Source organism: Monodelphis domestica, chromosome 1, assembly GCF_027887165.1.
Source record: "Monodelphis domestica isolate mMonDom1 chromosome 1, mMonDom1.pri, whole genome shotgun sequence".
Classification (NCBI taxonomy): domain Eukaryota; kingdom Metazoa; phylum Chordata; class Mammalia; order Didelphimorphia; family Didelphidae; genus Monodelphis; species Monodelphis domestica.
Window position 1 is genome coordinate 265,798,997 of NC_077227.1, and position 24,874 is coordinate 265,823,870.

Here is a 24,874-nt window from a genome sequence, read left to right on the forward strand (position 1 = left end):
CCAGCTTAAAAAAAATCATTCATTTACTCAAATAAAGCATTTTGTTAAGAGATCAAGGTCACAAATTCAGTTCTCAGAGCTGTTAGCTTCATACTATGAAAAGTTCTGGTTGCATATTCTTGCTTGCCAACTTAAAAAATAACCAGCCAATACTTGTTATAAGAATAAAACAATAAAAAGGAGAATGTTTTCCTCTGTCTTATCCATACCAATTGCTAGAAAACAATTCAATGTATATATCCTACTGACAATAGGACTTTTATAATGACAGTCATTTTATTTTTTTCTAATGATATATGTAAGTAGAAGGTAATTATATCTTAGGTTAATCTCTAGTATGTATAACTTTTGTAAGCTACAATATTATGAATCAGAGAACATTTTCCCTCATAATACACACAGTAGTTAAAAGACTATTTAACTTACGGGTATTAAAATAAAAATTACCTGTAGTTTGATTTCGAACACATTTTGTATAAGTTTGGCCAGTACTGTTTCTGGACTACTAAATATATCTCCAACTTGTTTGTTTACACGTTGGCAGAGTATTGCTGTATCTTCAAATATATCACTTCTCAAATTAGTATTCTAAAAAGCAGAGCAAATTAATTATTTTACACATCTTAAGGAGTGCCAGTTAGAATCCAAAAATAAAAAACTGTGATGTTACCTCTTGACATTGCTTTATATATACATCAACACAGTGGGAATAACCCTGAGAAAGGAAAAAAATGCAGAAATTATATATGAGGAAGCTGAATTTTTATAACAGATAAAATTTCATTACAAGAAAGGAATCTAATTAAAACTATATCCCTGATCCTTACTAACTACAAAGATTCTAACATTTTACAAAGTCAACCCAAAACTAAGCTTTGCTCAAATCCATCCACCAAACCAGAATACCACACAAAAGATTCAGGGGAGTGGAGGAAAATTGGGTTGATGATGTATGCTTGGTACCCTTTTCCTTCTTTTTTTCTAGATGTTAAAGTACAAGTTTCCATTTGCTAATTTATTACAAAGAGGCTGGGCTTCAGATTTAGGCCCTAAAATTTGGAAACCAGATTTCTATCCTTATGTTCATTCTTAAATTTATATGTTCTATGGAATTCATTATGACTTTTGCCCATAGTAATCATTATGTATAAAGAAATATTAAGAAATCAAAGCAACAATCATTTTGATCACATGTCTATGATATTTATAGCAATTTATTATTTCTTGGTGCCTGATACTTAAGATTAGTCATGCAAAAGATATAGCACATATTCCTAAATCATCAAGAATTCAAATTGATTATTCTGAAGCACTTATAACTTAAATGAGAAAAATCAGACCTCTGAAATAGAATATTTTATAATCAAAAGAAAGAGTTCAGAATTTCCAGTTTTCCATCTTGCATTTTCAACAATCAATTTCAAATATTAAGGTGGTTGTTTTTTTAAAAAATTACCTTAAAGTGAAGTAAAACTGCTGCCACTTCTCTCATTCTGGAGATTTCACCTCTTTTTTGAGCATTGGTAAATTCCTGAATAAGTTGGCATTCTAAATCATGATACTTACCTAAACAAGAAAAAAAAGTTCAGCTATTCTTAAGTGAAAAATCATGTTCAAAGAGAGCGAAATGCATATGAACTTAAGAGGGATAGGGAATAATAAATTAATATGGGTATGACTATGGGTAAGTCACTTAATTCCTTAGCTTCCTCATCTTTAAAATGTGGATAACAATATTTAAAATTTCTTCTTCATCTGATTGTTGTGTGGAGCAGATGAGATACAAGGAATTCTTTGTAAGCCTAACAGCAATATATGTTATTATCAATTATCATAGAATAAACTAGCATCTTTGTTGGGGGGAATAGAATGACAGTGAATCAGAATGGGCAATGAGGTAACAAAACTATCTGTTTTTGCAAATAATATAATGATATGCTTGGAAAATCCTAAAGATGCAACATAAAATCTTACTGAAACAATAATTTTAGCAAAGTAGCACAATATAAAATAAACCCACATAAAAGTCACCAGCATTTCTATATACCATCAACAAAACCCTGCAAGAAGAGATAGTAAGAGATAATCCATTTATAATAACCACAGGAGTATACCTGCCAACACAAACTCAAGAACCATGTGAACATAATTATGAAACTTTTTATAAAAGCCAGATTTAAATAATTGGAGAAATAATAATTGTTCATGGGTGGCTAGAGTCAGTATAATAAAAATGACAATTCTACTAAATCTATTTATTCAATGCAATTCCAATTAAATTACCAAAAAAAATTTATTGAGCTAGAAAAAATAATAACAAAATTCAGTTGGAAAAACAAAAGGTCAAGAATATCAAAGGAATTAATGGGAAACAAAAGCAAAGAGGTCTAGCAGTACCAGATATTAAACTGTATTATAAAGCAGTAATTCTCCTGGAATAAGAAATAGAATGGTGAATCAATGAAACAGAGTAGATCTACACAGTGATAAAACTATCCAGTAGTAAATGATTATTGTAAACCTCTCATGTTTGACAAATGTAAAGACTTAAGCTTCTGGGATAAGAATTCACCTATTTGGTAAAAATTGTGAAAACTAGAAAGCAGTCTGGCAGAAACTAGGTGTAGACTAATCTGCCACACCATTTATCAAGATAATGTCAAAATGGATACATGATCTAAGACATTAAGGGAAATCATATAAAATTAGAAACCCAGAACATATTACCCATCAGATTTATGGATAGAAGAATTTATGAATAAATGATAGAGCACTGTGAGATGTAAAACTAATAATTTAAATTAAGTTAAATTAAAAAGGTTTTGTACAAATAAAACCAATGTAGCCAAGAAAGCAGAAAATTGGGGGGAAATTTGTGGACAGTTTCTCAGATAAAGGTCATATCTAAAATATGTAGAAAACTTTGTCAAATTATAAGAATGAGTCATTCTCTAATTGATAAATGGTCAAAGGATATGAACAGGCAGTTTTTAAAGAAGATATCAAAGTCATATATAGTCATATGAAAAGATGCTCCAAGTCATTATTGATAAGAGAAATTAAAATTAAGACAACTTTTGAGATATTTCACCCCTATTAGACTGGCTAAATTGATAGAAGGAAAAAATGAGAAATGTTGGAGAGAATGTGAAAAAACTGGGACACTAACAGAATTGGTGGAACTATGAACTGATTTAGCCATTTTGGAATGCAATATGAAATTATGCCCAAAGAGTTATAAAACCAAGAATACCCCTTGAATTAATGATACCACTATTTGGTCTCTTTTCCAAGGGAGCCAGGAAAAAGGAAAACCTCTATTTCTAAAATATTTACAGTAGCTCTCTTTATGGTAGTAAAGAACTAGAAATTGAGGAGATGTCGATCAAATGTGGAATAGCTAAATAAGATGTGGCATTTAATTGTGATAGAATACTACTGTGCCTCAAAAAATAATGAGCAAGTTAATTTTAGAAAAACATGGAAAATACGTGAAATTAGGAGTGAAACAAGCAGACCCAATAGAATATTGTGTACATTAACAGCAATAATATTCAAATAAATAAGCTAATCAGAGTAGTACAAATATTTAAAACAACCACAAAGAACCTATGAAGGAAGACACTATTTCTAGAGAAAAAATTGATAAACAGAAAATCACAGTATGGCTTCATGTGATATGGTGTGGTGTGTGTGTGTGAGATAGTAGCCTTCTCTAGCATGGGGTAGGAAAGGATGAAAGGAGACAGCTCAGTACTTAAAACATAAAAAATAAAAGAAAAATTTAAAAATTTAAAATAATAGTGAAGACAGAAATTATCCTATTTTAATGCTATTAAAAATGTATCTACCATATAGAGAAGCTGATATTTTATGATCACAGAAATGTTCCCCAAATGTGAAGTTAAACATATATAAGATAGACTAACAATTAAGCCCTTCCTACTCATGTTCCTCCTGTAGAAATCATACAGCTAGTGGTGGCAGAAGAGAGGGTTATTGTAACCTTGCCAGAAAGTGGATAGAGAAGACAGAGAAGATAAGAATGAGAAATGGAGGCTTCTGTCTGGAGACAGAGAATATTAAAAAAAGAAGAGAATGGTATACTGGTCTAAATACAAAATGAACTGATCAAAAAGAGCTTTAAAACTAGAAAGAGAAGAAGCAAGAGTAAAAAAAAAGGGTAGAGCAGTAACTACAGATATGAGGAAGAATAAAATGCAAGTGTTCATTAATTTATGACACCAAAATGAGGAAGAGAAAAATAAAAATATCTGTAGCTTCATAGCTAATGTGATATGCAGTATATGAAGAATAAATGAAAATGAATAAGAGTTATTAGAATAATGAAGCGAATGTGACTTCCAAAGTATGTATCACTGATTTTTGTTTCAAATCTAGAATATGGAAAGATTATTGAATAGTATATACTATTCAACCAAAAACAATTAAACAAAAGGGAAGCAGAGTGAAACTATGCATAGAAATATATAAAAATCTACTGAAACACAGTAACTTGAAGAGGGAAAGAATGGAAAACTTCAGGGAAGGATAAAAAGAGGGGAAAAAAGAAGTGACATTGTGCTAATAACTATAGAGTAGCTATTGACCATCCAACCAGCTGAATTTCAGAAATAGATCTAAAAGATGAATTGAATTGAATGCAATTGTGGAGGAAAAGCTAGACATGTATTATTAAGTAGTCTTCTCTCCCAAAAGCAGAACATTAATAAATTCTTGATTGTTTTTTTCTGAATTTGATAGTTCAAAAGGAGGACAAAGCAAAAATACAATTACAATTTGGATCTGGTATTGCAAAAGGACTGTTTGGTGACATGGAAATTGCAGGAACTTTGCTAGGTGGCAACCACATTATCTTAAGAGTCAGTTGTAGAGAAGGAATACCAGATATGCATGGTCAGATGAGTAGCCTAGTTAGGAGCACTAAGAAAACATCAAAAATGAAAATGAAATTACACTGGGCAACAAGGTGGCTTAATGAATGGAGATCCTGTGTTCAAATCTTGTCCCTGACACCTGCCACTTGTGTGACCCTGGACAAATAGCCCTTATTGTTTTCCTGCCTTGGAACTGATATTTAGTGCTGATTCTAGAACAGAAAGTAAGGATTTAGAAGATAATGAAATGGCACAATAAAAAAATTATATGGAAGAACAGGGAAAGCTATTTAAAGGCACCAATGTAGCTGCAAAGGGAATTAATGAACAAGCTCTGACTCAGAAAGAAAATGAAAAATAACAGAATCCAGGACAAGCAATTGAAGATGACACAAAAAAGCATTATAGTTGTGTAACAAAAGGGTCAAAGAAGCTAGGGCTGGCAATAAAAGCCATGAACAAAGAGGATTTTGTATTTGTTTTGGTCATGTTGGAATTAAGAAGAAGATCAAAAAAGGAAAGCACCCTTGCTTGCAGTGTATACAAAAACTATAATGGATAATTGTAGGAAGGGTAACTAACTCCAATTTTAGTTGTGTTCTTTTTTAAAAAGAAAGATAATCTTCAGAAAAAAGGAGACAAATGGCTAATGGGGAACTGGACTCCTGGATAAGTGAGGACATGAAATCGAATGTCTGGATTTAAAAAAAAATCTACTCGCATCAAGATGTGATGAAAGGTAAAAGAAAGGACAAAGCTTCTTTTCCTGAATGATATTCTACAGAAAACCAAATCTCTTTAGCCATACAATTGTCTGAAAAGTGTAAAGAACACAGAAAACTATTAGGGTTTTTTGTTTGTTGATACAAAAGTAATTCATTCAATAGAACAAAATGCCACCCTAAAAGAACTTTTCTAACAAACTGTATTAAAAGAATAAATGTATTAAAATTATGTATTAATGTATTAAATGTATTAATGTATTAAATGTATTAAATTGTATTTAATTAAATGTATTTAATTATGTATTAAAGAATATTATTATGTATTAAAAGAATATTTATGTATTAAAATATATTAAAAGAATAAACATAACCTTGAAAACTAACAGCAATAACTATTTTTCAAAAGTTTGCTGATAATGTATACTAAGACACAGGTCACGAAGTATACTTGGCAAAGGTGTTTCCTGGAATATACACAGTACAAAGTCCAAATCAAGAGAATGAAATCCTCCAAATGCTAATGCTGAAGGACTAAAGTTATAGGGCATCCAAAAAGAAATGGAGAAACACATGATAGATTTTAGTAAACTATATAATATTACCAGTGAAGAACTATACAGAAAGAGTATAAAGGACATCATCAGAGAGGTTTGATCAGAAGAGAAGTCAAAACAATCACATATGGAGAATGTGAGATAAATGATAGAAAGCCCACATGGACTACTGGTAGTCTATGCAATGTGAAGAGGGGCCCAATGCAATGGATTTTAAAAGCATCAATATCACAGTTGTGAGGATTAGATGAGATAAAAATGTTTAGCCCAATGCCTGGCAAAAATTAGGTACTTCATAAATGCTTGGTTCCCCTCCTTCCTGACCACTCTAAACCTATATAGCTGACAATTAAATAGCACTTTATAATTTACAAAGTAACTTACAGACATTACTTCATTTGATCTTCACTATGACCCTATGAGGTAGGTATTGCAAGTAGCATCATTATCTCATAAATGGAGAAACTGAGGCTCAGAGAAACTAAGTGTCTTATTTTTGGCTACAAAAGAAATGAGGTTTGACCATAGGTCCCATCTGACTCCAAGTATTTTACTCACTATCTGAATTATAATAAAAATAAATGAACTGAAAACATACATGATGGGAGAAGACATGCTCAGATGTTTACTTAAAAAATTAAGAAATTTAGGGGACTTTTAAGTTCAATATAAATCAACAAGCAATTTTTCAAAGCAAGAATAAAAATATCAATGTAAAACTTCAGTTACACTTAAAAGAACTGTAGCAACCAGAAAACACTATACCATTTCTACAATATCATGTATAGTTCTGAGTGCTACATTTTAGGAAAGACATTGATAAGTCTGAACTTATCCTATTATTATAACTAATTTAGGACCCACTCTGTGGTGAATTTGATACACAATATTCTTGAAGTTAATTTAAGTCTGGCTAAACTAACTGACAGGGCATGGCACAGGATTGATCTATAGAGCAATATAAAAGTAGACCCTGATTATCAACATTGTCTCTCGGTCATTTTCCAAGCTAGAGGTGGTTTCATTTCTCTTTTAGTTTGTTAGAACTAAAATGATTATGATCTTATCAAGAAGAGACCAAAGTTATAAATAATGCACTACTACACAAGGCATCCCAGAAATTCAGGATTGGTTTTGGTGCTTAGTTAAAACCAAGGAATAAGTCAAAAAGCCAATTAGCCTCAGAAACATAGTGAGTCAGAACTATTCAAATGCTTTAGCTTGCTATGATGAGCAGCATGCTTAGGGAAAAGAACACTGGCCTGGAAGTCTAGAGACTAGGGTTTTAGATTATCTCAACCACTGAAGATTTCATTTTCCTCATCTGAAAAATGAGGAAGTGTATTATTAGAGGACCTATAATGTCTTTTCCAGGACTAAAAATTCTATCTTTCCAAGTAGAAAAAACAGTGACTTTCACTTACTTGCTATTTTTGATTTTACTTCAGAGAATCTGTAAAACAAGAAAAGACCCAATAAGATGATAAGTATCAATGCATTACTACATGTTAAGATTTGAAAATTAAATATTTACAGGAGAAACACTTAATAACTATGAAGATTAAACACCCTACTTACAGTAGTGGGGAGATTTGACTATTTTTTAGATTTAATTACCAAAGGCATAAATACCCCATTTCACACATTAAGTGGGAGGTCTGTGAACCACGTGTGAAATAGTGGGTGACGAATCAAAATCAACTGATTGCCCCTGGGCAGTCCTAAAAGCAAAAGTGTTAACTATGATTGGTACACGTAAAAATTAGGGAAAGTGATGCAAAAGGAAGTGCATTTAAAAGGGAGTGACAACTGCCTGAATGAAGTTTGACTTGGAACTCTCACTAGGAGTGGAACCTCCTGTGAGAGAGAGTTCCACTGGGAGCTCTACTGGGAGTTCCACTAGGATTGGAGACTGATAAAGAATCTGCTGATTGGACTGACACCTGGTGAGTGAAAAGCTGACTCTTAACTGCTGAAACTAACTCTCCCTGCCAGGGGCCGTGGGGGTGGGGGTGGGGGTTGGGGGGGGGGGGGCCAGAGTAAATTACTTTGTGCTTAGGCTAGATATCTTACCCTATCCTCTCTCTGATTTCCTTCTTCATTCTTCTCTATATTTTGTAAATAAGTTGTAAAATAAATCTCTTTGGAATTAGTTAAATTCCTGGCAGCCACTCTTAAATAATCAAGTCCAACCCTTTTAAAAATAATCCCCTTTTCACCCTTACATAACACTGGAATTCTCAATTATCTATGGCATTGAAAGAATATGAGCTAATAATAACTCCAAACAATACATAATTTAACCACCTCATTTTATTTGAAGATTGACTGACTTAAATTCTCCCTTACCATTATGACCAGTGTTGTTGGTATCAAAAGATATCAAAAATAAGAAGGAAAAGAATGAGGACCAAAAAATTGAGAGCATCTCAAACTATAAATGACACCTAAATTTTTGTCAATTTCTATCTTTTAAATATTCCAGAGAACATTTTTTTTAAAAAAACTTATCTGAATAGCTACAAAAGTTTAAAAAAATCTTGGAATACTTTAACTTAAATGAGTTTCTAAAAACTCTAAGTAAAAATTACAATTTATAATAAAAGTTTTATATCCTTATTATGTGCTGAAAAATAAACTTACCTATCAAAGGGTAACTCCTGGGCAATTAAATGTAACTTCTGAATAATGTCAGCTGCCTCCTTTATCTGGGGGGAAAAAGTAACAAAAATTTATGTGTTTCAAGAAAAATTACATATTTATATTACAAAGTCCCAATCTACACAAATACCTTATAATTATTTTCCAAACTCAAAATAAAAACCTGTCCAAATATATTTAGGAATCTTAATATAATTCAAACCTAGAACTATGGTGAACTGGAACTAATCTAAACACATACACAACAGGGCCTCACCATTCCAAGCTTGACTTTTGATTGGTTATTTAACTAAAACTTTGATTTTATTTGGGCTTCCAAAGCAAAGGTAAGCTCAAGACATATGAATTATTCTGTCTCACTCACTGATTGGGCTAATTTTAGCCTCTTTTTTTTTAAAGCCAAATAACAATAGAAGAAATCTTGTTAAAGTTTAAAAACTAGCCAGGATATTTTAATAGAAAAAAAGAAGATGAAAAAAGAGATGGGAGACAGAAGAATGGGAATGAAGAATGACAGTAAATGGTACTTATATGGTTGGCATAAGATTTAGATGATGTGTGCCACAATTATAATATTAGACTGATCCTCACACACGTCTATCATATTTGTAAATATCACATACCAAGGGATGTATATATTTGCATATAATTTCTCTAAAATTGCTAAAAAATTGTATAGGAAAACTCAGGTTCCTTACCTTTTGTACATCAACAAAGATTTTATCATAGCAAAATGAGGGATGGAGAAGTGAGTGAAAGGGAGGGAAGGAAGGGAAAAATGGAAGGAGGAAGGGAGGGAAAATGGAGGGAGGGAGGGAAGAAGGTAGAGGGAGAAAGAGAGAAAGAGCGAGAAGAAAGAGAGAGAGAAAGAGAGAGAGAGAGAGAGAGAGAGAGAGAGAGAGAGAGAGAGAGAGAGAGAGAGAGAGAGAGAGAGAGAGAGAGAGAGAGAGAGAGAGAGAGAGAGAGAGAGAAACTATCAAAGACTAAAGAAAAAGGAGCAATTAAAATAAGTGGATCTTCTCATAAAATGGTTCAGCAAGAATAATATTTGGTTCTCAGGATACTATCCATTTGAAGACATCTAAGAAGGAGATAATTGCCCTGTTCCTTATGCCAAAATCTATACTGTTAATCAAAAATCTCTATTTAGGATGCCCTTCAATTGGGGAATGGCTAAACAAATTGTGGTATCTGTTGGTGATGGAATACTATTGTGCTGAAAGGAATAATGGACTGGAGGAATTCTATATGAACTGGAACGCCCTCCAGGTTGATGCAGAGTGAAAGGACGACAACCAGGAGAACATTATACACAGAGACAGATACACTGTGGTACAATTGATTGTAATGGACTTTTCTACTAGCAGCAATGCAATAAGCCAAAACATTTTTGAGGGACTTATGAGAAAGAATGCTATCAATACCCAGAGACAAAACTGTGGGAGCAGAAACACAATAGAAAAACAACTGCTTGATCACAAGGGTCAAAGGGGAAATGATTGGGGATGTAGACTCTGAATGATCACCCTAATGCAAATATCAATAATAGGCAAATAGGTCTTGATCAATGATACATGTAAAACCCAGTGGAAATGCTCATTCACTATTGGGGGGGTTAAGAGGAAGGGAGGGAAAGAACATGAATCATGTACCCATGGAAAATTTTTCTTAATCAATAAAATTAAATTTTACAAAATTCTCTATTAAGCACTCTCCCATACATACTGACATATTTCAATGGTTTAAAATTAAAATAAATGTAATGTCCTAACACTATTTATAAAAGAACAGAGAAATCTATTTTCCAGGGAACATAAATTTTACCTAACAGCATCAGAGTGAATGACAAATGAATATTCATGAAAAAATTCACAATACTGACCTCTGATTTCTTTTGAAGCTTTGTTCATATTTGTACACAACAAAATGAGATATTGTGTTAATATTTAAAAGCTGATACTAAAAAAATACCAAGAAGAAAAAACAGATCTCAAAAAATACTAAAAATTTAATGCACGTTTTCTATTTTGAGCCTAGAACTAAAAAATATTAAATCTAGTAAGTAGATCAATCAAAACAAAGTCCTTTCATCATTCTAAATTTAGACAACAGTCTTAACCTGAGGTTTGTGAACTTCTTATTCTAAAAGGGGGTTCACTGACTTCGCCAGACTGTCAATGGAGTCTACAGCACAAAAAGATTAGGAAGTTCTTGCCCTATAGATTGAAACTGCTCTGCCACCATTGAATGAAAAAGTTTAAAAAAAAAAGATTTATCTATCTGCCCTGAGTTTTAGATTCAGGCCTTAGAAATTATTCCAAAGATGGGCAAACAGTCACATTCTTAACTCATAATAATGTTTTTTAAAAAATATGATGAACCAAGAACAAAGAATTCTATCTATAGTCACCTTGATAGTTGATGAATGACCAAAAATAGGAAGAGGTAACAATCTGGATTGGAAAATGGAGGAAAGAAGTATTTTTCTAACTCTCTTGTGGGAAGTTTTCAACTATATGCTTTAATAGTTTTCTCACAAAGGAAGAAGCTGCAATTGTAGTCTTCCTTAAAGAAATTAAGACTGTGTTTGCTCAAAGTCAAAACTACAGGCTCATTCTCATTTATGAACTTCACTTTAATGAATAGGCTTTATGAAAATGTTTCTAGTCGTATATGATAAATGTATCCAACTTCAGTCTAAATGGGTCAAATGAGACAGAAATCTGTCCTATAATTTATTAAATATATAAATGCATAGTATTTGTTCCAGAAAAAAAAACCTGATTTCAACACAAATTGGTGACATGTATGTCATGTCATAACATGTATGGTATAGAAATTTGCATTTATTACAGGTATCAAACAAGATTTAGACAAGTAGTCCAAAATTATAATCTAAGAATACTGATATACTTTTGTTCTTAATGATACCAAAGCATGAGACAATTAGGTTGTGTTCATTTTTATGTTTCCAATTAGTACTAAATGTGTTAGAAACATGATTTGAAGAAAATTGATTTAAAAAAATTAAGCTTTCTATATTTTCTGCTGCTTTTCTTTTAAGTGATTCTTTTTATTTAAAAGTTATTTCTGACATTTGTAGAGAATTGGTATTTGCACTGAGTACATATATGATGTGTAGAAAGCAGCTAGAAATGCCAAATGCAGGGCCCAATTCCTGTTTGAGTCATTGATTCTTTAGCAGCTCTGTGAATCCAGTTTCCCAACAACATTATGCTTATACTGCTTATGGAAGTATCAATGCTTCACCACAATGGTTAACTATTCTTTTAATTCATTGTTGAGAACTTATTATCTCCTGCTTTCTTCCTAAGACCAGCCACAGTGCTATATTATTATAAACACTGGCCCTGACTGACTTCACTCCTTAAAATTTTCCATATTGGTTACATTTAGGATTTAATGATATAATTTATATAAAACTTAATTGATTGATTAATATGTAAAACTAATCACAAATTAGATTGTTTCTGTATTGACATTACAGTTACCAACTTAATGTTTTGTTTTAAGAGATAATTATCCTAAAACTTAAATGTTATCAAATTTATTGTTTGCTGAATCTTGCCAATTGTGCTTACTTTTACTTAAGTTCTACTAGTTAATTGTTGCTTTAAAGTCTAAAATTTTTGGAATGTATATAGTCATAGGATCATAGGTTTAGAGCTACAATGTAGCTAGGAGGTCATCATATCAGAGTGGAAAGAATAATGACTCTGGAGCTAGCAGGGTTCAAATCTTCCCTCAGATATTTACTACCTAAGTAATCTTGAGCAAGTTGTAACCTCCCCAGGGCTCCATTACTACTTTTGTAAAATGAGAGATGCCTGTGTCAGAGATGGGAAGTGTCATAGGAGATGGACTCAAAGGTTCTTTCTGGCCTTATCTATGATCTAGGCTAATCACTTCATTTCACAGATTTGGAAACTAAAGCACAGATAAGATAACTGACTTGCCTCAAGGTCACAAAGTTAATAAGTTACAGGTCTGAAATTTGAACCCATGTTTTCCAAGTCCAAGTTGAACACTTTCTATTCTATGTGCTAGAGATGCTACTACATCTCTAAGGTCAATTTACAGAGCTAATACATATATATATATATATATATATATATATATATATATATATATATGTATATATGTGTACACACAAATGAAACATATAAAGAGGGATGAAGATGATAATGGTTATACTTAACAATTAACAACAATAAATAATCTTTCTGACCATATCCTACCATCTAAATAGAAAACAAGTCCATAACAATAAAATTACTGGAAGTGCTTTAATACAGATAGATTTTCTTTCAGGATGTACTTGCATACTATTTTTATTTTAATAGAAAGAAAAGTGATCAGAGTAAGTTTAATTCAGATTTGGGCTCAAGAATATCTTTTAAAAAGAGACTTTGAAAAGGCAGAAAGTGCTGGTGATTAAGATGAGAAAAAAGTGAGGTATTTTGAGTCTTCTGACTGTCTTCTTTTATGTTCCCTTACACCAATCACACTTGTCAGCATCTTTAGCTATATGGATGATTTCACTTTTTTTTCCTCTCTTTTCTCAAGAGATGGCTGTGGCTGGGAAACAGCCTAAGAAATAACATAGCTGGAAAGTTAGGTAACTGGTATCTAGCAACCTAGCATATGAATGCCTGAATATGTCTGATTATGATACAATCGGAGCTAGAAATAATCCACAATTAGCCACTGACAACACAAAATTGGTGGAAAAGGGAGTCAAAAAGAGGAAGTATAAATGATAAGCAGGAAAATAAAGGGGCAGAGTAAGATATGAGAATGGGATTGAGGATAGGGAAGCTGGAGCGAAAAAAGGCAAATCCGGTTAATAATTCTGTATAGCCTCCTATGCTTTTGAGACATAAAGTAACCAAGCAAATCAATCAAATCAACCAGCATTTATGAAGCACTTTCTATGTGTCAGGAATTATGCTAATTCTTGGAATAAAAGAAAAAGTAAAAACAGCACTGCTCTAAGATAAATACAAACAAATGGCTGATAGGCATTGGGGCACCAAAGAAAATGAAATTAGTGCTTGAAGCTGAGTCTTAAAGGAGGCCAGGAATTTTACAAATTAGAGATTAGGAGAGAGAGTTTTCCAGGCAGGTAGACAGCTAGTGAAAAGGCAGAGACTAGAGATGGAGTATAATATGTAAAGAACTGTAAATGGGCCAATATAGCTAGCATGGAAAAGAATGATATGTTAAAAGACTATTAATAAAATAGACTTGAGAAGACAGAACTGGGCCAGATTGTAAAGAGTTTTAAATGCTAAACACAGGAGTTTATATATGATTCTAAAAGTAACAGAGAGTCATTGAAGTTTATGAGGGATGGACGCTGACATGATCAGACCTATATTTTAAGAAAAATCACTTTCACAGCTATGTAGAAGATGGATTAGAGTAAGCAGATGTTTGAGGCTGTTACTCCAAGAAGGCAATTCAATGATCTAAAGTAGGTGATGAAGGCCTGAATTAGAATGGTAGCTATCTCAGTGGGAAAAAGGGGATACATAAAAGAGACTGTAGAGAAATAAACTACAAAATCTGGCAAATGACTGGATATGTTAAGTGAGTGAGAATGAGGGATAAGACATTAAAGTTGTGAACTAGGATGACTAGAAGGATGGTGGTGCCATTAGCAAAAATAGCTAAGTTCCAAAGTGAGGTAGGGATGAGTTCTTTGGTGTGAGAAAGGAAATTGTATTTGACTTGATCAATCAGAGATTTAGACTTCCCTTCCATTTGTTTTGAATTTGGGTCAATCAGCAACTAGGGAATTGATCCCACAGGCACTGCCCCACTGGGTGGTACCAGGCTAACTGAGGAATTGTGATTGGTTCCTGGGGAGTGATACAAGAGATCTAGTGGGTATAGTAAGGATTTATAAGATGAGACCCAGCAGGAAGCTGGGGGGTTTATTTTCTGAGGCTGAGATTCAGAAAAAGACACAGTTGTTAGGTTCTGGATTATTAGGCGAGGAAATTCTTCACCTCTTTTTATATTTCTCTCTTATTTTCTTTTTCTTACTAATAAATCTAGCTATTAACAGTCTTGTGACTTAAGGGTTAATTACAATTTTTGGCGACCACCCATTCTAACCATACAGTATATAGAGATTTAGATGCCTATGGGACATCAAATTTGAAATGTTCAACAGGTGGTAAAGACTATTTAAATTATAATTGTGATATTGGTTGTGGATTTTATTATTTAATTTAATCAGAAAGGGGTAGGGGAAAAGGATGAGGAGGGAGGGAGAAGGAGAGGGAGAAGGAGAAGGAGAGGGAGAAGGAGAAGGAGAAGAAAAGGGAGAGGGAGAGGGAGAGGGAGAGGGAGAGGGAGAGGGAGACAGAGACAGTGACAGAGAGAGACAGAGAGACAGACATTCACTTTCCTTGCAGTTCCATTTGAATTACTATTCTATAGCTACTATGTGGGCCCCCTTGCAATGCTAACATGGAAGTCGAGTCAACACCAAACACGGAAGAGAAGACCCGCAAATCCGTTCTTGGCTTAGTTTAGCAAACTTTTTCTCCGCCTACTGACTCTCACATGTCTTGCCTCAGGAGTCAATTGTGGTGTTTCTATTTTGCCTGGGCTGTCCAGGGGGCAATCCATGAAACATCCGGCTTGCCCTGTCTCGTGATCTCTTAACTCTATTGTTGCCTTTTCTGGCTGGTTACATATAGGGGGCACCAAGGCTTTTATTCTATCCTTGTGAACAAAATCCCCTCAACAATTTCCTTCACACACATTCCCCCCCCAAGCCCCTCCTCCCCCCAACATGATTCTTTGGGAGACCAGCATGTTAAATCTCTTCACTTGGGTTTTTCAGGAGATTAACATGTCAGATCTCCCCAGTGAGTCATTCCATATATGGAATCTATACACTTAAGATTCTCTCACTAGGGGGTATAAAATATTACACCTTACAGAGGGAATTAGTGGTGACGGAGGTGACTCAAGGAGAGACTAAGTCTGGATGTAGAGATGAATCATATGCTTAGAGATGATAACTGAACCCATGGGGAACTGGTGAGGATAGAAAGAAAAGAAAAGAGGGTCCATAATAGAACCTTGGAGGTGATACCTACACTTAGTAGGTGTAACATAAATATTCAGCAAAAAGACAGAGAAGAGTAGTCAGAGGAGAACCAAGAGGAAGCAGAGAAAGGAAAACTCAGAAAGGAAAGAGTCAACAGTGTTAAATGCTAGTCAAAAAGGCTAATGATAGGAAAAAATCAATTAGATTTGGCAAGTCAGAGATCATTGATAATTTTGGAAAGAAGAGTTGCTGAAAACCAAATAGGGAAAGGTATAGAAGAGGCTGAAGAGGAGAGGAAGTAGAAGTGTCAAGTGTATGTCCAACATCTAGGGGCATACAATTAGAATGAAAAATGCTTCTCTTTTTATAATTTTCTCTAATGATTAAAGAGGATATGTACACAATATTTACAACTTTACAATTTTTGGTGAATAATAGATTAAAGGAAAAAAAAGAGAACATAATTAAAATTAAACCAAAACCTTACAACTTAATCCAAATCTGATCACTAGCAGGAAGCCATATGACCTGCCTCAGCTTAAAATGCCTCTTTTTCTTAGACTCTACCTATTTTGAATTGCTTGCAAGATAAGAACATCACAGCTCTGATAGAATACATATAGATATATGCAAACAGAGATACATATTACTTTTTTATTTTATCATGTTGAATTAGTCCTATAAAATTGAAACCCACACTTAAAGAAATTAGCCTCTGCCAACTATCTTACATATTCATTAAAATGTTGTTCTTCTGGTCCAATTTTATTTTACAGATAAGATGATTAAATTACACATATTAAAAGGTCAATATGTCTAAAAAGATATACACTCCACTATAATCACGAAGGCATTAATTTTCTGACTTTAATAAACTGTGAATTCCATGGTTTTATATTGCCTACACATACATGGAACAGGAAGATGGTGGTGCTGACACTGAATTTACTGCCATTTAGATAAAAATCACTCCTTCAGGCGGATAAAAATCACCGCAACACTTGTGGGGTATATTGTGAACAATTCTTTAATATTGCATTCAAAATATATTCTTAGGAAATACTTTTGTATGCATATGCTATCCACAAATGTCTTTAAGTTCTCATGCATTTTGATTCTTTTCCTGAGGGGAAGAAAGTGAGCTAAATTTACCTTCTTTTCAAGACTGTAGAGCAGCCAATACCATGTACCCTTAGACCAGGATTAAGTGACTAGTGCTATGAAAAGGATTAACATGAAATAGTTAATTCAGATTTTTCATTTTCCAGGGTCTAAACGCTATACTCTTAATTCTTTGCAGGATATCTTTAGTAAGAAAACTAAGAGGCTTAGGCTAGATCTCTGAATTATATCAGTTTAATACATAGAAAAAATTTTAAGAGTATACGTTATATAGCTCATACCCCTTTCCCCCATCCCTCCAGGAGGCCATTTTGCAATACAGACACATTGTGGAAGAAGCTTATGGGAAAGAACTGCATTCTAAAACTGATTATATCAGCATTTCTAAATCTCATAATTTAACAAATGAAAAATGCCAGTATTACAATATTAAGAACACTGAACATAAATGCTTTATCAGCAATCTACAGTCAAGGGTTGATATACAATTTAGAATAAAACTTTTCATAAGTCAGTCACTCTCTTTGGTTTGAAGTCTCACCATTTAAAGTCACAATAGCTTGTAATTAGGGCAGTGCTATTTAATGAACAGCTTTTATCCTGCTGACAGCTCTTACCTTTTCAGCATTTTTAAAAACATCAGACTTCAACTCTCCATCTAGAAACTCATTAAAGTATTTCATCAGTTTCTGAGCTTCCACAGCTCGTTGCCGTGGTGTGTTTACCCCCTCCAGCTGGTCACCAAGGTGACAGACCTTAGTTGCTACATAGCTGATGTGCTCATCTAATTCTTGGAAATGTTGGAAGGCAACCTATGTGGAAATGGATAAAAGCAAAAAAAATGATAATGATAGTTATTATTAAACAAGTACATAATAAACTAGATCTTCAATCTATTTTCCTAATTCAGATGATTAAAAAAATTTTAAGCAATGCTTCAAGTATTCTATATGAAAAATAATCCAGAGTCAGGAGTAAAGATGATGAAGAATCAAAAACATAGCAGAGCTCCCCTCAAACTCCTCCAAACAGATTTCAAAAATTCATTAGAGGGGGCAGCTGGGTAGCTCAGTGAATTGAGAGCCAGGCCTAGAGATGGGAGGTCCTGGGTTCAAATCTGGCCTCAGACACTTCCCAGCTGTGTGACCCCGGGCAAGTCACTTGACCCCATTGCCTAGCCCTTACCACTCTTCTGCCTTGGAGCCAATACACAATATTGACTCCAAGACGGAAGGTAAGGGTTTAAAAAAAAAATCATTAGGCCAACTCCAGAATAAGAAATCCATCACAGTAAATCATACTCCCAGGAAAGGTAAGCATAGGAGATAGAGAAGTCTATGAGGTCTAGCCAGAAATGGCCTAAAGGGAGACACTATGCACTAGGGCAATAAGAAGTCCCAGATACTAATACACTACTGGTGGAGTTGTGGATTGGACCAACCATTCTGAAAGGCAATTTGGAACTATACCCAAAGGGCTTTAAAAGAATGCCTGCCCTATGATCCAGCCATATCACTGCTGGGTTTGTACCCCATAGAGACAATAAGGAAAAATACTTTGTACAAAAATATTTACAGGCGTACTTTTTTGTGGTGACAAAAAAATTGGAAAATGAGGAGGTGTCCACCAATTGGGGAATGGCTAAACAAATGATGATATCTGTTGGTGATAGAATACTATTATGATCAAAGGAATAATAAACTGGAGGAATTCCATGTGAACTGAAAAGACCTCCAGGAATTGATGCAGAGTGAAAGGAGCAGAACCAGGAGAATACTGTACACAAAAACTGATACACTGTGGCACAATTTAATGCAATAGACTTTTCTACTAGCAGCAATGCAACAATCCAGAGCAACTTGTGAGAAAGAATGCTATCCACATTCAGAGGAAAAACTGTGTGAGTAGAAACACAGAAGAAAAACAATTGCTTGATTACATGGGTCAAGGGGGATATGATTGGGGATGTAGACTCTGGGTGAACATCCTAGTACAAGCATCAACAACATGGAAATAGGTTCTGATCAAGGACACATGTAAGACCCAGTGAAATTGCATGTTGGCTATGGGAAGGGTGGGGGAGGGGAGGGAGGAAAAGAATATGATTCTTGTAACCAAGGAATAATGTTCTAAATTGACTAAATAATAAAAATTAGAAAAAAAATTTAAAAAAAAGAAGACTCAAGCAAGATATACTATTTATCATAGAGAAACAGTTAAATTCCATGAAAAAGCAGAAAGAAAAGCACTCAGTTTCCACTTGGCCCATATATATATATATATATATATATATACATATATATATATATAAAAACTAAATCAATAAGTAGGCTGCTAGGGTGGGACCATAAGGATCAGACAGACAAAAATTTTGCTTGAGCAGAGAAGAAAGCCTGTAATACTGGATTTAGCCTGCAGAAGCTTATGAGCCAGATCCCAGGGCTTACAATTCAAGGAAAGTAAAAGCAGAAGAAACAATTTCACCAGGAAGGGTTATGGTAATGAAGAAGATTTTATCTATTAGAATTTGTTTCAGGTAGACTAGTCAGAATAGAATAAGCAGAACAATAATGTCCTTAAGAGAGCTTGTTTCATTTCTTTCTTTATGCCAGTAGTATCTAGCACAGGACCTCAGATGTAATAGGCTTGCTGATAAAAAGGCAAGAGAATAACTTCCAGAAAGTCTCAGTATTGAGAAAGTGAGAAAGGCAAAAGAACTTTTACTTCAAGGGGTGTTAACTTTGAACCCAATAGGAGAGTCTCTATCACTTGAAAGCCAAGTATTCTCCAGATTTGCAAGGATACATAAAGTAACTGCTTTCCTGTAGTTAAATTATTAAAATACAAACACATCCTTGCTACAGCAGCCAGGATAACAAAAATTATATTTCCCTCATACTGCTTCTGCATAACTTTAATTTTGATATATTCTGAAAACTTTTATTCTATGTAGCTCAGACTGAGCATTTGGTAAGGCAATAACTACTAAATTTAAAATGCTGTTCTTAAATTCTTAGAAAACAGCCTTATGTTAAAAAAAATAATATCAGGATAATTTGTCTCTATCTCTATTTGAATTATATTTATAAAGATAAGATGATATAATAACAATGACAACAATAATTTTTTTTAATTTTAAACATTATTTTATTCGATCATTTCCAAACATTATTCACTGGAAACAAAGATCATTTTCTTTTCCTCCCCTCCCCCTCTCCCACCACCTTTCACTCTCCCATAGCCGACGCACGATTCCACTGGTTATCACATGTGTTCTTGACTCGAAGCCATTTCCCTGTTGTTGGTATTTGCATTAGAGTGTTCATTTAGAGTCTCTCCTCAGTCATATCCCCTCCACCCCTGTAGTCAAGCACTTGCTTTTCATCAGTGTTTTTGCTCTCACAGTTTATCCTCTGCTTGTGGATAGTGTTTTTTATATCCCTGCAGATTGTTCAGGGACATTGCATTGCCACTAATGGAGAAGTCCATTACCTTAGATTGTACCACAGTGTATACACAGTCTCTGTGTATAATGATTTCCAGGTTCTGCTCCTTTCGCTCTGCATCACTTCCTGGAGGTTGTTCCAGTCTCCATGGAATTCCTCCACTTTATTATTCCTTTTAGCACAATAGTATTCCATCACCAACATATACCACAATTTGTTCAGCCATTCCCCAATTGAAGGGCATCCCCTCATTTTCCAATTTTTGGCCACCACAAAGAGTGCAGCTATGAATATTCTTGTACAAGTCTTTTTCCTTATTATCTCTTTGGGGTACAAACCCAGCAGTGCTATGACTGGATCAAAGGGCAGACAGTCTTTTAGCACCCTTTGGGCATAGTTCCAAATTGCCCTCCAGAATGGTTGGATCAATTCACAACTCCACCAGCAATGAATGTCCCCACTTTGCCACATCCCCTCCAGCATTCATTACTTTCCATAGCTGTCATGTTAGCCAATCTGCTAGGTGTGAGGTGATACCTCAGAGTTGTTTTGATTTGCATCTCTCTGATTACAAGGGATGTAGATTACTTTTTCATGTGCTTATTAATAGTTTTGATTTCTTTGGCTGAGAACTGCCTGTTCATGTCCCTTGCCCATTTATCAATTGGAGAATGGCTTGATTTTTTGTACAATTGATTTAGTTCTTTGTAAATTTGAGTAATTAAACCTTTGTCAGAGGTTTTTATGAAAATTGTTTCCCAATTTGTTGCTACCCTTCTGATTTTGGTTACATTGGTTTTGTTTGTACAAAAACTTTTTAATTTGATGTATTCCAGATTACTTATTTTGCATTTTGTAACTCTTTCTAATTCTTGCTTGGTTTTGAAGTCTTTCCCTTCGCAAAGGTCTGACATGTATGCTATTCTGTGTTCGCCTAATTTTCTTATAGTTTCCTTCTTTATGTTCTTGTTGGTTTGCTTGTTGATGTGGTCAATTATGTAGATAGTTTTCCTAATATTGAACCAGCCCTGCATCCCTGCATCCTTGGTATAAATCCTACTTGATCATGGTGGATGACCCTTCTGATCACTTGCTGGAGTCTTTTTGCTACTATCCTATTTAAGATTTTTGCATCTACATTCATTAGGCAGATTGGTCTACAATTTTCTTTCTCTGTTTTTGGCCTGCCTGGCTTTGGAATTAGTACCATGTTTGTGTCATAAAAGGAGTTTGGTAGAACTCCCTCTTTGCTTATTATGTCAAATAGTTTGTATAGTATTGGAGTTAGCTGTTCTTTGAATGTTTGATAGAATTCACTGGTGAATCCATCAGGCCCTGGAGATTTTTTCTTAGGAAGTTCTTTGATGGTCTTTTGGATTTCTTTTTCTGATATGGGATTATTTAAGAAATCTATTTCTTCTTCTGTTAGTCTAGGCAATTTATATTTTTGTAAATATTCATCCATATCACCTAGGTTGATATATTTATTGCCATATAGTTGGGCAAAGTGGTTTTTAATGATTGTCTTAATTTCCTCTTCATTGGAGGTGAGATCACCCTTTTCATCCTTGATGGTGTTAATTTGCCTTTCTTCTTTCCTTTTTTTAATTAGATTGACCAGTACTTTGTCTATTTTGTCTGTTTTTTCAAAGTACCAGCTTCTAGTCTTGTTTATTAGCTCAATAGTTCTTTCGCTTTCGATTTTATTAATTTCTCCCTTAATTTTTAGGATCTCTAGTTTGGTTTTCTTCTGGGGGTTTTTAATTTGTTCGTTCTCAAGTTTTTTGATTTGCATTTCCAATTCCTTGATCTCTGTCCTCCCTAATTTGTTAATATATGCACTCAGGGATATGAATTTTCCTCTAAGTACTGCCTTGGCTGCATCCCATAAGGTTTGAAAGGATGTCTCGCCATTGTTTCTATGATTTCTTCTCTAACTATCCGATTTTGGAGTACCATATTATTTAATTTCCAATTAATTTTTGATTTGGCTCTCCATGTACCCTTACCAATCAATATTTTTATTGCCTTGTGATCTGAAAAGGCTGCATTTATTATTTCTGCTTTTCTGCATTTGAGTGCCATGTTTCTGTGACCTAGTGTATGGTCTATTTTTGTGAATGTGCCATGTGGTGCTGAAAAGAAGGTGTATTCCTTTTTGTCCCTATTTATTTTTCTCCATATGTTATATTAACTCTAATTTTTCTAAGATTTCATTCACCTCGTTTACCTCTTTCTTGTTTATTTTTTGGTTTGATGCTTCCCTTTCTAGCCCCTCCATTTTTATGCTCCCTTCCCCTCTCCCCTCTCCTTCCCTCCTTTTTTATATTCCCTCCCCCTCCCCCTCCTTAATTTTCCTTTCTTTCTTGCCCTAATGGATAAGATAGAATTCAGGATCCCACTGGATCTAGATGTTCTTCCCTCTCAGAGTTGATTTCACTGAGAGTAAGGTTTAAGTAATTCCACTTCATGCTCTCTTCCTCTCCTTCTCATATGAGAGTTCTTCTCCTCCCCTTCCCATGTGTATCTTTATATGGGAAAGATTATTCTATTTATTCCCCTCCCCCTATTTCTTGAAGTAAATCTTAGTATTGTTGACAATTCCCCCCCTCCTTTTTTCTTTCTTTGCCCCCCCTTTCACCAAATATTCTTGATGCCCCAATCTTTCCCTATGCATGATTCTTCTAACTACTCTTATGATGCATACAATTTTTGAGAGTTACACAATACATTTTCCCCATGTATTAATATATATATATAATTTGATGTAAATGTAGTCCTTATAGAAGAGAATTTGACTTAAGAAAAAGATAAGATTTATCTCCTTTTCCCTTTCTTTCATATTTACCTTTTCATGTTTCTCTTGCTTTCTGTGATTGGATATCAAATTTTCCACTAAGTTCTGGTCTTTTCTTAGAAAATGCTTGGAAATCTTCTATTTTGTTGAATGCCCATACTTTCCCCTGGAAATATATAGTCAGTTTTGCTGGGTAGTTGATTCTTGGTTAGAGACCCAGCTCACTTGCCTTTCTAAATATCGTGTTCCATGCTTTGCGGTCTCTTAGTGTGTTAGTCGCTAAGTCATGTGTGATCCTTATGGGAGCCCCCTTATATCTGAAGCTCCTCTTCTTGGCTTCTTGTAGGATTTTCTCCTTTTCTTGGAAGCTCTTGAATTTGGCAATTACATTCCTAGGGATTGTCTTCTGGGGATTTAGTATAGAGGGTGTTCTATGAACCCTTTCTATTTCTATTTTGCCCCCTTGCTCCAGAACGTGGGGGCAATTTTCTTTTATAATCTCCTGTAGAATAATATCGAGTTTATTGTTTATCTATGGTTTTTCTGGGAGACCGATAATTCGGGGGTTGTCTCTTCTCCCTCTGTTTTCCAAATCTGTGACCTTTTCAGTGAAATATTTTATGTTTTCTTCTAATACATTAATTTTTTTGGCTTTGCTGTGTTTATGACCTCACTTTCTTCGAGTTGCTTAATTCTGGTCATTAGGGACTGGTTTTGCTTTTCAGCTTTGTCTGCCCTTCTATTGGATGCTTCCAGCTCTTTTTCCAATTGAGCAGTCTTATCTGTCAGACTGCTGATCTCTTTCTCCCATTTTTCTTTCCAGATTTCCATCTTTTGGATAAGTTCCAGTTTGAGATTTTCCAGAGCTTGTTGATAGTTTCCATTTTGGGAGGCATGTTCTGATTTTTTTTGGATTTCCTCCTCATTCTCCTCTTTTCCTTGGGTACTTCCACCATAAAAGTTTTCAATAGTCACCTTTTTCCCTTTCTTCCTGGAGGCTTGATTTTGGACCATGTGAGCCATCCCTTTGGTGGTTTTATTCCCCTTTCCTTTTGGTTCTGGGGTCTGGGTGATATGGGCAGATTTTCTGTGAATTTGGGTTGCCTCAGACTAGTTCTTCCCAGCCTCCGAGGTTTCTTAGAGCGCTGGGCCCCTGATCACAGCCACACTGCCCAGGTGTTCAGCTCCGCCCAGATAATCAGCGCATGGTCCGCCTCTGGTGTTTAGCTCCGCCCAGATGCTCAGCGCAACCGCCCCGAGTACAGCTCCGCGGACCCCCTATGCTCAGCGCTGGGTTCTCCCGTGAAACCACCCTGAGACGTTTTTTCCTGGCAGTCCCCAGATCCCAAGGACCCTGGAGTGCCCCCCCACCCCAGACAGAGACGTTCCCCACTCACTCCCTGTCCCAGTGAGCGCTCCGGTAGTTCATTCTTGTTTGGTGGGGGGATGTGAGGGGAGGGGAAGGGCGGCTCAGTTCACATTTCTGTTCAAGCTTTTCCTCCTTCTTATTATAGTGTGGAAATGTTCAAACCCCACGTACTTTCACCTCTGTGGGGTACTGGGGAGTACTGGGGAGTCGTT

At 34.8% G+C, this 24,874-nt stretch overlaps 1 protein-coding gene across 1 annotated transcript in view; it reads right to left on the bottom strand.

The window, feature by feature from the left end:
- The window catches only part of EXOC5 (exocyst complex component 5), a 77,405-nt gene that overhangs the window by 15,375 nt on the left and 37,156 nt on the right, over window positions 1-24,874 (bottom strand). The window contains exons 4-9 of the mRNA XM_056810799.1: window positions 17,668-17,862; window positions 8,821-8,885; window positions 7,602-7,630; window positions 1,457-1,566; window positions 671-715; window positions 448-588 (exon numbers count right to left, since the gene is read on the bottom strand). Of these exons, the coding sequence (XP_056666777.1) occupies window positions 448-588; window positions 671-715; window positions 1,457-1,566; window positions 7,602-7,630; window positions 8,821-8,885; window positions 17,668-17,862 (585 nt within the window). The remainder of the gene's footprint in view (window positions 1-447; window positions 589-670; window positions 716-1,456; window positions 1,567-7,601; window positions 7,631-8,820; window positions 8,886-17,667; window positions 17,863-24,874) is intronic.